Source organism: Alligator mississippiensis, chromosome 2 (assembly GCF_030867095.1).
Source record: "Alligator mississippiensis isolate rAllMis1 chromosome 2, rAllMis1, whole genome shotgun sequence".
Taxonomy (NCBI): domain Eukaryota; kingdom Metazoa; phylum Chordata; order Crocodylia; family Alligatoridae; genus Alligator; species Alligator mississippiensis.
This window is the reverse complement of record NC_081825.1, coordinates 132,737,881-132,753,566: the sequence shown is the minus strand read 5'-3', so window position 1 is coordinate 132,753,566 and position 15,686 is coordinate 132,737,881. Positions and strand designations below refer to the sequence as shown.

Sequence of the window (15,686 nt, the reverse complement as noted above, 5' to 3'; positions counted from 1 at the left end):
GTGAACAAGAGCATGTTATAAAGAATAATGCCTAGAAGTACCGTGCTTTAGTTCCGTTACTATTTATTCTAGACAAAATTGCTGCCAGACCAATTTGTGGTCTTATTTAGTATCAAAACAGATGGTGCCAATTACAAAAAGTACAGGACTACAATACAGTTTGGATGCCAAAGGGAATAAACAACATGCTCTAATTACAATTTCTTCCTTGCTTCATTTCTTAAAATGTTGCAATATAATAAGGGCATATTTTAAACCATGGAACTAATGAGCTGTGGCTAATCTTCATTCTGATCATGTTGTTGATATGTTGCACCTTTTACCTTGTCTTTTCATTTGTTTTTCATCTGTATTAGACTTTGGTATAAGGACTGGGTCTGCCCATGTGTTTACAGTGCCTAGAACACTATAATAAGTAATAAATCCAAAAAGGTCATATTGAGTGATAATTCCTCTACTCCAAAGACTCTAATACATGAAGTCCCTGGGGGTCAGTATGGTTTCTTCTCCTTTTCCACAATGACTGCACAGGTAATGGAGTGAGATGATACACTGTGTTGCCAACAACAAGTTCAGATAACATAGTTCAAGTCTACCTTTTCAACCAGCACTGAGATGTGAGAGATGAAGTTGGTGGCATATGAGACACTCATACACAGTTTCTCATGGGAGAATGACATATGAATAAATACTATCTGACTTAAATTCAATCCAGGTCAGACTGAGGTAATATTAACTCAACAGTGATCATTTTGAGGAGCTGCTCAGCCACAGAAACTGGTCCTCTACTAAACTTGTAAAATGTGGAACAAGGGCAATTCTTTCCTACTAAAAGACTTATCTTCTTTCCCCCCTTCCCCCCAGGGCTATAGGCTGGCTTCAGAAACCCATAAAGCCTACAGCTGAGTCGGTTCCTTAAAAACAAAAATATGGCTTACCTTCTGGAAGATACAGTTTCTGAAGCACCAGCACAGCAAAAGTACTGCTTCCAGCTCCCTTTAAAATACAACAGCAAAAGAATGAAGACAAGTGTTTACCTTCCATTTTATTGATCCCAGTGTACCATAGACCTGGGAAAGCTATTGAGTTGAACTCCAACTCTAAATTAGTTTTAAAAACCTAAAACACTGGTTATGACAGCCAACTGTCTTTCTTAGACAGTATTTACAAGACCCCCACCTTTGGAATAGTGGGTGCCCAGATGCAGACAGTGCTGTGACTTGAAAAGCCATTTTTACCATGTGCTCATTTAAACCAGTGTCACTCACACCAGGCCTAAAATAGTTAAGTCAGAGTACAGCTACTGCTTCCTCGCACTGCTAGTGTGACAGAATCTTCTTTTTTTTAAGCCAAGGTCAGAAATGAACATTTTGAATATCGCTAATTCTGCTAAATCAGAGCAGTGAGAAGAGTGAGTGGGCAAAGGTGGGGGAACAGCCACAGCTGGTCCATCCACAAACAATTTCCCCTGCCTTGCAAAATTCAGGTCTCATCTGGCCTTCTGTCATTTCTGTCTTGTTTTCCTCCATCTGTCATTTTATGCCCTTTCCTCAATGCCAGTTGTACAAAGCCATCCCCTTTGCCATTTTACTATTACTGTCATGCAAGATGAGGCAAGAGAAAGTTGTACCTGATATGTTATTGCCTCACATTTCATGCATGGGATAGCTTTGGGAGTTGGTAATATGATGGTCTAAAACTTCCCACAGAGTATGTAAGAGTATAATATTATAACGAGATAGTTCTCAGAGGAATAAGTGATGGAGGGCCTGCATTTTGATCTGATCGAACATTATGCACCCATGCATCAGTGCCTGGTGCAAAATCCAGAGCTTTGCTGATCTGCTCAGGGGGCTTCAGAGGACTGGGACACACTGAAGGATCCTCACAGCCTCCTACTCCAAGCCACCAGCAATTTCTCACGCATTGTTGTACAGCAGAAGTAGCAAATAGTAGGAGACTACAAATGGGTACAGAGCCAGAACAGCTTGTTCAACCTCAGGAGGACAAAGTGAAGCTGACCGACAGCCACGTATCTTGGCAGTACTCAGCTTATTAAAATTTCCCTTGGGATTAAATGCCACAAATGCACCCAGGGAAGCGTCTCCCTGAAAGAAAGCAGGCTGTTGTTTCTTGACAGACCCAAGCACTTTCTTGCCTCTGGTCACAGGCCCGGGGAATTCCAGGTGAGGACTCAAGCTCCCCCATCTTTGCCAAGCTTTCATGACACTGGGCACTGATGCAGTGGGGCCCTACTCTATGGGAACGTACCCTTTGCAGTAAAGGGCATATTACTCTGCGATGGTACCAAAAGCCCCTTTTTGCCAATAGCAGTGTCTGCATTGTGGGCTGCAAGCCCACATATCACACCATCCCCTAGAAAGCAGTGCCTGCGCTCGAGTGGAATAGCAGGGATGTCAAAGGTCAGAGCTGAACTGCTGGGCGATGTGGCAAAAGTTCAGAGCTTTGGCCTGCGCTGTTCGTGGCTCTTGCTAGTACCACGAGTCCTTCAGCTCTACAGGCATTAAAACTGAATGAACAGTGAGCCGGCCTGCTCATGCACCACCTTGGCTGGTCCCACTTTGAGGCCACCCTCCTGGCCTGCCCTGCCCGACTGCAATGCTACACCCATGAAGGTCTTTGACTCACAAAGGGTGAGGAGCAGAGCAGAGGGAGAGAGCGTGCCCACAACCGGGCCCTAGACCTACCCCCGATGGGGGCAGGTCCCTCTGCCACCCTAGGCTGTGCCCTGCAAGGCCCTGGGCTTGCCCCGGGGTAGGGGCCCGCCCGCCTGCCTCTCACCTTTCTTCTCCCCCATTGCACCAGCCTGGGCCCCTTGCTGGCCGGGCAGCCGGTGGGGGGCGCTGCAGCCCCACGCACTGCCCCCCCTCCCTGCCCCCGGCGGGACAAGAATGACGCCACGGCGAGGCTTTTCTGACGTCACCGGGGCACCCATTGACGTTACAGCACAGGGCGGGGCCTCCCCCCTTCCCTGCCTGCATTGTCCCTGCTGGCAGGGACAATGCCGCGCCACCTCACCGTCCCGGGGCTGGAGCCTGGGCTCCGCGCCCCCTCCTCCTTCAGGGCAGAGCAAATCGGGAGAGCCCGCGGCGGGAGCGGTGGTGTGTGGGGGCTCCGCCACTGCAGCGTCCCCCGGCAAGTGCAGCTGGAGCTCCCCGCGCTCAAGGTCTTCCACTGAGGGAGGCTGCAGCGCGGCGTGCGGGCCCCGCGCACTGTCCCTGCCGCAGACCCGCCGGAGGGTTTTTCCCAAGCCCGTGTGGTACTGACGGCACAACAAGAGCCCCGGGTCCGGCTTGCAGCAAGGGAAGCTTAGGTTAGACATTAGGAAGGATTTTCTCACTATGGGCATCGGTACATATGGTTCTTAAAGCAGCGGGCGCTTTGGGGTGGTCCTGCTTTGAGCAGGGGGTTGGACTAGATGTGACCTCCTGAGATCCCTTCCAACCCTCATGTTCTCTAATTACCCCCAACTCACTCTGAGAGGTGTTGCTACTACATTTTGTAGCATCATCTGTGAATACAGTAGAGCACCCCTAATGCTATTATTATGCATGATTCATAGGATCCTATGCCCTGACATCATCAGGTGAAGCCCTGGGGAAGGATTCACTTGAAGTGCAAGGGCACTCACTTTTATTATTGTTTATTATTGGCAGCATCTGCCTCGCCAGAAAATCCAGACGTGATTTTAGGATCAGGAATATTCACAGGAGTTTAGTGCCATTTCCAGAACAGTTCCCCGGGGGAGGGGGGGGCGCAGTGCTGCAGCCTTGGAGGGAAATGTAAAAATGTAGCATTTTAAATAGTAGTTTGCAAAATAAAGTCCTGTAATAAAAACATATTATTTTCCAGTCATCTGTTCAACATTCATACTAAGACATTCTTAGTATAAGAAAGTTACAGATGTGATTCTGCAGTCCTGTCTCATGTTGAGTAGCGCTTATTCATAAATGTCCCACGGTATCCCTGGCGCCTTCTCTCTCATGTAGACACACACACTTGCATATATTCACCTTGGAGGAGAAAATTTAAGAAAAAGCCACAAGTAGGACACACCACACACACACATACATACACTTGCAGATATTCACTTTGGGGGAGAGAATTTTAGAAGCAACAAATAAGACACACACCACACACACAGACAACACACACACGCACACCCTACACTTGCAGATTTTCACCTTGAGGGAGAGAATTTAAGAAGAAGCTGCAAGTAGGACAGAGACCACACACACATATACATTTGCACATGTTTGCCTTGGGGGAGAGAATTTTAGAAGCCAAAAATAGGACACACACACAGAGACAAAACACATGCACGCCACATCTGCTTGCAGATATTCACCTTGGGGGAGAGAATTTTAGAAGAAGCCACGAATAGGAGCTGTTACTAACACTAATGAATGAGATATGTCAAACATCACGGAGATAGACTGGGTAACAGAACCTGGTAAGACTACCCTCCTCAGCTGAGTAAATGCTACTACATTTAGGTGAGGTTTGCAAAATCTAGTCCTGCGGTAGCATATATTGGATCAAGGATGGAGAGGTGATTTCAGAGAGGGTACTGCAAACTGGATCACAAGATGAGGCACTTAAAAGAGAACAGGTGGCCCATCTCATAGTCGCTATTATGAGTCTGCTGTCCCTGTGGAAATTACCATACTTAATGAATGGTGTGTAGTTACATTAATGAACTTGCAAGTCAAGAGAATTTATTTCTCTTGACAAGAGAATTTATTTCTAGTGCTCCTCTGAAGCACTAATTGGATAAAAGCTCAACATAGGCCCATTCCCAGATGGTGCTGAGCACTCTCCAGTCCTACTAGGTGCTACATGTAAGACGAGCCAATCTGCCTTTCAGTCTCACAGCTTAAGTTGTTTTTCCCATATTCTGTGGACAGAGGTCATCAACTAAAGTACAGTTAAATTAATGAACTTGCAAGTCAAGAGAATTTATTTCTCCAGACAATGCCACCACCTTCCATTGTTCTTAATTTCCTCTCCCTAGCACCTCCTAGCCAGCAAGCTACTCAAACACTTAGTTTTTGCTCCCTTCCCATTCCCCTCCTTGTAATATCTATTGAGTGAGTTACAGGCTTCACCTCACTGGAGGCTTTAGTCCTCTGGGTGAGTCTTGATTCACTTCCCAATAATGCAAAATTAAAGTCTGGTTATTGCACACACTAATTTAATCTGCTAACACTGGTAACAGTGGCAATGCAAATGTTTTACCAGGGGCTTCACCATTCTGGAGAATACAAACTCTACAGAGACCAGGGGCCCATGCTCCATTTGCCAACATGTGTTAAAGACCATGTTCCTGGATCTTTAGTATGGTTGTTATGTGTATTTCTAAATTAATCTATCATCCTTTTTCCAGTGTAAACATACCCTGTGGAAGAAGCTGTAAAGGACCAACCAAGTTCTCTATCAACTGCAGTTCTCCAATTACTGCTTTACAGTTTTGGTGGAACACACTGTAGTGGCTGAAAGCCGTGGAATCTTCTTCATTGGAGGTTTTCAGAAGAAGGCTGGATACACATTGGACAGGGATGATTTAGAAGTAGCATTCCTGCATTTGTGCAGGGGGTTACAGCAGATGACCTATAAGCTCCCTTCCAACTATGATTCTGATTCCATAAATCAGCCCCTGTGTGCCTATGTTACTTCATTGTCAAATTTGAATCTGGGTCCAAGCTCACGGTGAAACTGTCCAGGCTAGTATTGCGGTGCTTAAAATTTACAGGACAAAATCAGATGTGTTTTCATGGGAGGTAATTAGGGAATGAGTCTTCTGGCTATTCAGAGCTCATATAAGGAATCCCAGACACTCAGAACAATTTCCCACTTCTCAGTGTTATTACACCCAGGTGCAGGTGCCCCAACACTTCAGATCCAAGCCTCTGTTCTGCAGAGACATTTCCAAGTGTACAGCCCATCTTTTCAAGGAAGAAGGAGGGAAAAGAAAAAAAAATGCTGCTGCCACAGGAAACTCCAGAGAACCATGGATTAGCTTCATGACGTTGAGCATCCAGGTACATCAGACCTCTGTTCGGAACCGCAGGGTGGTCCCAGCCATCTTCCTCTCATAGTCTGCATTGAATCTCTCATTCTGGGCCACAGTAAAGCGATTCTTCCAGTCACCAGCAATCCCTGAGATGAGAAAGAGACAATGAAGGAAAAAGCAGAGGCTCACATGAGGCAAAGGGTCTGCTGGTGGAGGAAACTGCAATAGAGAAGAAATTCATGGAGTGAGGAAGGGCTTGGCTCTGACCTCAGTGGCACTCTTCTATGTAACCCAACAGATTTACACAGCTGTAATGGAGAGGGAAATTTAACTCTAGGGCTATTGAACAGACACAATAGCCGGACAATAGCCACAATATTCCATACACCAGGCCCAGAACTGTAGCTCACTAAATGGAGCACTAATCCGATAAAAGCTCGCCCCTTCCCAGATGGTGCTGGGCACCCTCCAGTCCTACTAGGTGCTACATGTAAGATAAGCCAATCTGCCTTTCAGTCTCACAGCTTAAGTTTTTTTCCCCATATTCTGTGGACAGAGGTCATCAAGTAAAATCCCACTATTCATGGTAGATATTTTTACAGTGATTTTTTTTCATCAAAAGATTTTCTAACAATTAGCTTTGAATTGGAAAGAAGTCATTCAGAAATTGATTAACTAAAATATCATAGTGATCAAGTTTGCAATGGGGTTTTTTTTAATAGTTTGGGAGCTCTAGGCAAAAGCCAGAGAAAGCAAATATGTAACACAGACTCCTGATCATTTGACTTATACCGGAAATTGTAATAATCATAATTTTCCCCAGCTCACATGCATTGCATATTGATTTTTTCATATGTAGTTTTGTTATGGAAATGATTTCTTCTCAGCTTTGTGAATGATATGAGGAATATAATTATTATGGTCCTTATATTATTATTATTAGGACCAATCAAGAATGGGGAGTCATATCCACCATGCATCCATAGAGTAGTAAATGGTCTCTCTTCCAAAAGGTTTGCACTTCATTATCCTCTCCCTATTCTACACTTCTCCTTCACCTCCCCTCCCAATTGTTCTGTCTTTTTAGTTTTCTCAGATGACTCCCCTTGAGACTTTGGCCCACATACTTCTTTTTCTTTTTCTAGTGAATATGGTTTTTGACACAGATACCAGACAGAGACCTGCAGTTCTACCACCACATTTTTTTAGAGAACTGAACTCCTGTTTAGCTGCCTGTAGAAAGCAACCAGACTTTGATAAATATTTTTCACTCTCAGAGGGAATAGCTGCATGCAGTGCACATCTGAAAAATCTATCCAGTTAGTGTAGGTGCCTCTCTGGGAGCAGAGCCCTCCTGAAAAACTGTCTGTATCTCCTTCATTCATGAATCACCATGGACTAAGCAGGCAGAGTATGGTTTGGTGACCAGACCCATTCATTTCTCTCTGTCTCTGATGAGAAAGGGATTGCAAATTAGTGCCTAATGTCATAAAATTTAAGGATACCAGCTCTTCTTCATTAGGAACCAAAAGTGTCACCAGTTTGTTTCTTAAAAGCCAATGAAGATGGACCAGATAAAAACACATCCACCTTCACAGGTAGTGCAGGGGGGAGGACTAGATAAGAAAGCATCTGCCTATGACAACTGAAGAAAATAAAGGGTTGTGGTACCCATGCAGATCTTCACCTTTGCGCATGAAGGGGGAAATGGCTTGGTCCATCAGGGCACTTGGGACCACCTTGTAATTAGTGCTGGGGTTTTCCTTCATCACTTCAAAGGATGTGTGATGAACGATACTATCCAGAACCTCCTCCATCAGGTCCTTCCCCAGGAACTGCATCACCTTCCGAATTTCACGCTTTGGGTCCTACAGGAAGACAGGCAATGCTTCATTCAGAGAGAGTATAGTGGGACCTAACTGCTTACACAGTCAGGTGATCATCAGTGTCACCAAACCAGAAGGCAAAGGAAGCCTAGGACTTCCTCAGGATGCTAGCAACCTAAAATCTTCTGTGGTGTCCAAACAAGCCATTCATAAAGACAACTAATCAACCTTGTACCCAACTCCTGCACCCTCTTCAAAATAAGAAAACTAACAGCTGGCATAGCCATTCCATGTCTCCATCTCCAGAGTTAGCACATTGCATAGGCAATATTGTATGATCATTGACATTCCCTAGTTTTTGATTGGTTGAGTTCACGCCCTCAGTAATGTTTTTTTAATATAGTTTATGTGTATATTGGGGGGAGCGAGAGAGAGAGAGATCACAGCTGGTTTTTCATTCAACAGTACCCTTGCTTTAGTTAGACAGTGTTGCAGACGGCCATTTTGGAGGGTGCCTGGTTCCATCCTTATCTTCCCCAGCGAGCACCAGAACTCGTAGGGTGAGATCATCAACTGGATAAGGATCTGTTCTTTAACACCAAAGTATTGCAGAACCCCAGGGATTAAAGTTTGAGATCCAACTCCAGCATACCCTCAGAATCAGACACTTTTAAATGGGGAGTACAAATCTTACAGTGATTAATCATGAGTTCAAGGGTGTACCCTACACATGGATGCCTATCCCAATCACTTTGATATGGAAATCTTAACAGGAGCAGACTTCTATGAGGTTTTTAGTACTACCTGCTTTCTCCTTTATTGGAAATGCCACTGGAGAAACCTTCTGGGGAGTATTTCAGTGTTTCTAATTGCTTCACAGCCAATACTAGGAGATACACAGTGGAAATGAAGAAAACAAAAATAACTGTACCCTTTCAGATCCCTATCAAAGATCTGACTTGGGGTCAAAGTGAAGAGCGATGCCCTTCAAGAACAGTTCCCCTCCCCTTATTCAAATCCTTCCTCAACTTCCCACTGTTCTTCCTGCCCCTTCCTAAAGAAGTCATTTGTCCTATCTGCACCTCAGTTCATTTGAGATGTTATGGGCAGCCTCTCTCTTTGTGAGCCTCTCTCTTTGTGTGCCTCTCTCAGTTCTAAAAGATAATCATGCTTCTGTAGGTCACATATGTGAAATGGATATTTTCAAAATTATACGGTAATGGGTGCATATTAGTACTCAAGTTAGAAAGCATGTGTCTGTTCACTTTTTCTCCCAACATGATTGCCCTCCTGCCTCCTCCTGCTGTACAGAATCTGGTCCATACCACAATCCCTTCTTTTCTTAGAAACCCTTCTAAAGGAAAGAGAGTAAGTGGGGAAGAAGTTCAGATTTAGGCTCACAGATTGGGCATGATATTAACATCAACCAAAGCATTTATATCACCTGACTCTTTTACCCATGAGGAACGTGACCACACCCACAGACAAGTTATCCCAGGATAGCAGGCACACTGCTCTTTGGAAGGGTTATAGTTGCCATCTCACCTCTTTCATGTCCTCATAGAACAAGTAGAGAATGGGATGATCCTGCCTCTTCTCCCACCAGCCTTTCACGTGTTCATACCAGGAACCAAAAGCAACTATACTTGGAGACAGAGGTATTAAAATACCATTAGAGAAAGAGTATATTAAGGGGTAGGGGAGAGGGCAAACTCTCTGCTGGAGTAACTGTCGAAGTTCATTGTGCACACATATATCCAAAACCATGTGTAAATCTGGTGTCTATACAGAAATGCCCAGTTCTGCTCATTTGCACACATTCAGGCAAGTTCGTTGCCTTGCTGGCTCCAGTGTTGGGTTATAATCTTTATCTATTTGTCCATGACTAGAACAGAAACTAGATAATAACTAATATTGTGTGACTACAACTTAGCTTTGGTCTCTGGCTGATGTTGGCGCATAATGAGTCAGGTGCATGGAGCTAAATCCTTGAGTGGGGTAAACTGGCATCCTTTCATTTTAATCTATAGGTACAAATCAGTAAGGCCACTTTGAAATCAAATGGGCCAACTTCTCAACTGGCATAAATGACCCTGGGTCCTGTCAAGTCAATGTAGCTATGCTGATTTACAATAGCTGAGACTTTGCCCTTAGGTTGTACTCATAAAACATCTGAGTCAGTGTATCCCCTGGTATGTGGATTCCCCTGAAATTGTGTTCTGTGAAGGGAAGCAAAGATTGAATGAAGGCTATTCAAACCAACTGTTATAGGAGGAAAATTCCCTTCCTCAGATCCCCTCAAATTCCTAGGGAATCAAAGGAATGGTTAAAGCACACAGCATGGATATTTCTAGCAAGAAGCAGAAGCTCATCTGGGTAATTCACCTACAGCTGCAGGTCCCTTTCCTTTACATTTCAAGCAATAGCAGTTTAATCATCTGGGAGCACAAATTCACGACAGACACCAAGCTCACCTTTGCCTGCCATGTATTTATCAAGGTATTCTTCCCAACTCCCAGGGTGTGGATGCATCTTGTTCATCAGGTCAAAATGGTAAAAGGAGACAGCTACATCTTTGGCATTCCGGGCTACATAGATCACCTGGGGCAGGGGGAGGAGACGAATCAGTGTTGCCTCTGCAACTTACAAGGGCTCTAGAAGTGGATTGTCAAAGGACCCTCTTTTGGAACCTTTAGGCTTCTGTCAAAATCCCAGCCCTACTGCCAGGGATATCTCAGCTGTGGCTCTTGGCCCCAACGAAGGCCATCAAGTGTGAGGGTGCCCCTGAACACTGTGAGGCAGGGCACCAGAGTGTCAAGGACTGGGCACCGAACTGGAAGCAGATAATCCTGGCTTTCATCTGAGTTTTTCTATTGCATTCTTCTGTGCTCTTAGGTGGTTACCTCTTCTCTGCCTCTCTTTTTGTTATAGGGACAAAGCAAAAACATACATTTCTGTCTTTGTAACTCAGTGGCCCCTGGCTCTGAAAGGCAGAACCCTGTGGAATAAATTTTCTCTTCAATGCAGCAGCCAGCATCTAGATTGTACACCCAAGCCACATCCCAAGCATATCCAAGTACTAAATGACTGTACAGTAACTGGCATTACTACACAGTAGCATCCCCACATGGCTTTGTGGTGATGCTGACTACACAGTAGTTCATTACTATTGCGCAGTAGCTTGTTACAATTCATGCCACACGATGCTACTGTGCAGTAGTAATGAGCTACTGAGCAGTGTCTCATGTAGAGGCAGCCCCATAGTCATACCTGCTCCCTTTAGTGTCAAACATATGCTGCTTCTGCTAGTACTTCAACTTGACCTGAAGAGCTACAATGGCTTGGGAGGAGGGAGCTGGACTACACTTTAGCGTTTGCATCAGGACACAGAATGGGGAACTGAGTAGCACTTTTGGAACCACATTCCACCTTTGGGGAAGTCTGGGAAACTCAGATGAAAACAATGCAGTGATCCAGGGAATCACAGTATACCCCCATCAGCCTTTTCTCTAGTAGGCCTGAGATTACTGCAGCTGGTTACCTTGCAGCCATTCTCCCAGAAGGACTTGGGAAGAAGATGGACTGGGATATGGGTCTTCACCAAGCGAGGAGACGGCATCTTGGACAGTTGCTCTGTACCTATGAAGTAGAATTTCAAAAGATAATTCCTGAGTAGAGACACAGCAGTAAAGGTAACATTTTCAAAGGCACCTCAGTGACTGAGCAGCTTAAGATGCCTTTTCAAAAGGAACTGAAGCAAATGTCTCACTGAAGGTGAAGAACTGAACCCACATCTCCAGACCAGTGCTTTGTCTACAAACCTACCTTTCCTCTCCTAACCTGTAAGTCTGCATTAAGTTGCTGATCCATGTGTTTGCACTCCTGCAGCACTAATGCCAGACTTACCTGCTGGCATTTCTCCAGGGACAGCAAATTCCAGCATGGGCACTCTGTTGACGATTGCATCACGCTTGCATTTTTCAGCATTACCATTGCTCAGAATCATGTCCACAATTTCACTCATCCATGTGGTGCCTGGAAGCCAGACATGAGAAGAAAATGTCAGTCAAGTATATGGTTCACTTATTCAGAAATAGAGAGGAAAGGGCCCGATACTGTCTCAGCCATCCTAGATAACCGCAGTCATGGTCATTTAGTCCACTGAGCTAGTATCTTCTGTATTCTGGCTGCTTCTCATGTATTAGCTTGAGGGTGGGGAGTGATGGGATCTCATTAGTTTGTCAGAAAACACTACAGTGTGATAGCTTTCTCAAACAGTCACCCTGGGAAAGCACCATGGGCAATCCAGATGAGTCCGGGGTCCAAGTGAACGGGGTGGATTCTAATGGTTGATTGGCCGGGAGGGTGCTACACATCACACTGGAGAGGCTCTGACATATTAACACTAGCAGCAGCTGTGAATCAGTGGAGCTGGTTTTCTCTCTCAAATTGAGAACCAGGTGGGGCTCGAAGGCATATCTGTCAACATTTCCAGCACCAGGCTTCACATGCTGCTTTGGCCTGTAATCATTAAAGCCATGATAACTCACCAGACTTGGGGTATGTGGCTATCACAATGTCCTCAGGCCTGCTCTGGAAGTTGTCAATTCTTTCCCAATTGAAAGAAAATGCATAAACCATTGGGATGTCATGGACTAGCCCCCAGTCCTGCCGAAGGTAACTTTCTAGATGAGACATCCTGCCAGGGGTAAAATGTAATAGGATGTAACCAGAGTGTAATCAGAACAGAAACAAGAAGGGAGAGCAGCTAGGTGAGATGATTATTCATTTACCCAGTATTTCCAAATGCTGAGAGGAGCATGGTAAGATGCTTCTTTTATTGCAGTCAGTTGCTCATCTCTGCTCTCACTGGTTAAGAGAGAGAGAGAGGGAGAGAGAGAGAGGGAGAGAGAGAGAGTGTGTGTGTGTGTCCTCAGCTATTAAAAGCAGGGGCAGCAATGACATTTCCATTCTACACCATATTTTCTAACTCCAGTTTTTCATTACAATGCCTTATGAAAGAGGCCATAGTTCAGCTTTCTTACCCTTTAATTTCTTTGATACAATCTTTTTCAGGTCTCTCCTCTCAAAAGCAAACAGCATTTCTCACAATAAAATAATAGCACTTTTCCACGGTGCCAAGGTAACTATTACTAAAGGCTGGAAAGGGGCAAAGGAACCAATCAATGCAAGAGGCTGAACCCATTGGGTGTTCTCCTGTGGTAGAGGTCAAGTGTAAATAATCAAGGGCATAAATTATGGTTACTGAGAGGGAGGAGGGTCATATGGTAAAGGTACAAGACTGGGACTCAGAAGACCTGGAGTCTGTTTTCCTATGTGTCGCTGACCCCTAATGTAGATCATAAATTCTTGTGTACAGCCCAGCGGAGCTGTGAATTAAGTGAAGTTCTCAGATACTACCTAGGTAGAAGTAGCACAAATTATTTACTATAACACAATCTGTGATCTTAAGGTTCGTTTCCACACCCCTCTGTGAAGATGCAGGTTTGCAAACTAACTCTTGGTATGGTACAGCTATAACGAACAGCTGGATAGGGCTGCAGAGGTGCACCATCTCTTTGCTGTGGTTTTTATTTCAAAAGGTGTCATTTCTCTGATCAGCTGCTTAAGACCACAGATGACATGAACTCCACTTTCTGAAGTGAAAGCCAGAGTAGAGGACTTCACAGCTGATCCTTCATTCAGCAACCCTTTGCCCATGCAATGTGTGGCAAATCCTTCCTACACGAAAAATCTGTCTGCAGTGGTATAACAACACTTCTTACAAGAGATAGCTTTACTTTGTGCAGGCTGCTTCTTAGCGCTTTCACCAAGGGAAAATGAATGACAGTACTTTTTCACAGGCTCACTACTTCCATATAACTGGAGTGAAGTTTACTTCAGCACAAACCTAACAGCCAAATTAGGTCAGTGAGGTGTACTCTTTCACCCTAGATATGCATGGCCTGGAGTGACTTATTGCTCCAGACTCAAAGGAAGAGGAAGGGCTCTAGTGAGGCCTAGTACCTAGGCACATGCACATTCATGGCCCAAGAGAGGACAACACAAAGTGCTTTGAAAAATTCTCACTACAGATTATATAATCCAAGTTTCAAAATTATTACTAATTTGTAAATAAAGAATAACCAATTAGCCAATAAAGCAACATTCTCAGCTGTAATTTAGCATATCACATTCTATTTTCCTGCACCCAGAATGGGTTGATAATAAAATGATTAGCTATGCAGATGTGATGAGCAGTGCAGAAAGTCTATAAGCAATATGATCAGAAGAATACACAGTACTTCCCTTCCCTCATTGCAAAACAAATGTTAAATAAGCAAATATTAGTAGGGAAACCACACTAGTGAAAATTAGTGATAACTACAGCTGATCCTGTTGGCAGGTATATTTGTGTAATAGGTCAAGAGCTGCCTTTGAAGCACTCTTGAATGATTAGCTATTAAAACGCTTATCTTCTCCTGAAATCTGTAAATGGCAGCAACAAGCAGGACTTACTTTCCTCTGAAAAGAGCAAATAAAGAATAGTTTAGCTTCTGGTCAAAAAATACCAAGATGTAGAAGCTCCTGAGCACATAGAGAAAGTCAAACAGAAAGAGAGAGAGAGAGAGAGAGAGAGAGAGAGAGGCTAGAAATTAGGAACCAATTCACCATTTTGAATCTTAAATTCACATAAATCAGCAGAAAATTCATACAGTCCTGGCCCCTTCCCAAAACATCAGCTTGGACCCCACAACTCTGACCCATCCAGATGCCCCAGACTACATTGCAACACAAAGTAAAGCCCCTTCCATCTGACAAATCCATTTTATGACATACGCTCATCTCCTTCCCCTGGGCACCCAGCTCCCCTTACAAAGTCTTACAAGGGGGAACTCCAGAGACTGTGCTGTGCAGGCTTGCAACACCAGAATATTCAATCTCATATTTTACCCTGAAAGCCCAGGCCTCTTCCTGGGTTTAGACCCAGCCTCTTCAAGAGATGCTGCTCAGAGAACTGCTCTGCTCTTCAGTCTAGTGACAGCAGAGATGGCAAACTTCTGGCAACAGCAGTGCAGACTGTCAAAGCTTCTCAGTTACCTTTCTCTTCCTGTGGTGTTTCTCTCTTGGGGAGAAAGAAAAGCTGTGTACAAAGCAGTAAGATTTCTACAAGGAGAGGGAGGGATTGGGCAGGTCCCTAGGAACAGCAAGAAATTCTTTTGGAGCACAGCCAAGGAAACAAAAGGTCCCAGTTACATAAGCCATGGGTTAGAATAGGAGGAGCCTAGGAAAAAAGAAAAGTTGGGCTGTGGGCCAGCAAAGAACAAATCCAGCTTGTCAGGAAGCTGTCAAACGAGTTCAGCTGAGAAAAAACAAGAGCTGGACTCACTGGGTTTCCAAGGCTGCTCCACGTTGAGGGGTGAGGAGTGTATGTTTTCTCTGGGGAGCCACGGGGGTTGTTGCAGGTCACATTACAAAACTAAAAGGACATCATCTTTTCCCAGAGACTGTTGGGATGAATGTAGTAGGAGTCTGAGTCAGATTTGCAGCTTGTAGGCTGGTGTGTCTGTGCAGGGTACGTGAAAGAGATTTTCAAGGAGAGGATGTACTAGCTGTGGACGCACTATCTGCATCTGGTTCTTAGAGCTGATCTTTCCGTTGTGTGTGAACCCAAAGCAATGGCTGGTTCTGGCAAATCCTGAAATCTCTGGGGCAAAACATGCCAGGGTCAGCTCAGTTTTTCTCCTAGATAGTTAATATGAACTGAAGCCATGTCATACTATGCCAGGCATCTGTGCCTTCATACACTGTACTGCTCTATACAA

The 15,686-nt window shown here is 44.6% G+C and overlaps 1 protein-coding gene across 5 annotated transcripts; it reads right to left on the bottom strand.

Annotated features, from left to right (window-relative positions):
* Positions 1-5,198: 5,198 nt before the first annotated feature.
* Positions 5,199-15,068, bottom strand: LOC102568398 (sulfotransferase 1B1). 5 transcript variants are annotated; one of them, XM_019500136.2, is made up of 9 exons: positions 14,962-15,054; positions 12,654-12,729; positions 12,411-12,559; positions 11,767-11,895; positions 11,402-11,499; positions 10,335-10,461; positions 9,406-9,500; positions 7,722-7,902; positions 5,199-6,180 (listed from the first exon to the last, which is right to left on the bottom strand). In XM_019500136.2, exons 2-9 carry the CDS (start codon positions 12,680-12,682, stop codon positions 6,068-6,070), a joined length of 921 nt encoding a protein of 306 aa, XP_019355681.1. In that variant the 5' UTR covers positions 12,683-12,729; positions 14,962-15,054; the 3' UTR covers positions 5,199-6,067. The 5 variants fall into 5 exon arrangements, with proteins under 5 accessions (XP_019355681.1, XP_006268539.1, XP_019355683.1 ...); XM_019500137.2 differs by having other exon boundaries at positions 6,068-6,180; positions 7,706-7,902; positions 14,962-15,058; XM_006268477.3 differs by lacking the exon at positions 12,654-12,729 and having other exon boundaries at positions 14,962-15,068.
* Between the last annotated feature and the right edge of the window lie 618 nt (positions 15,069-15,686).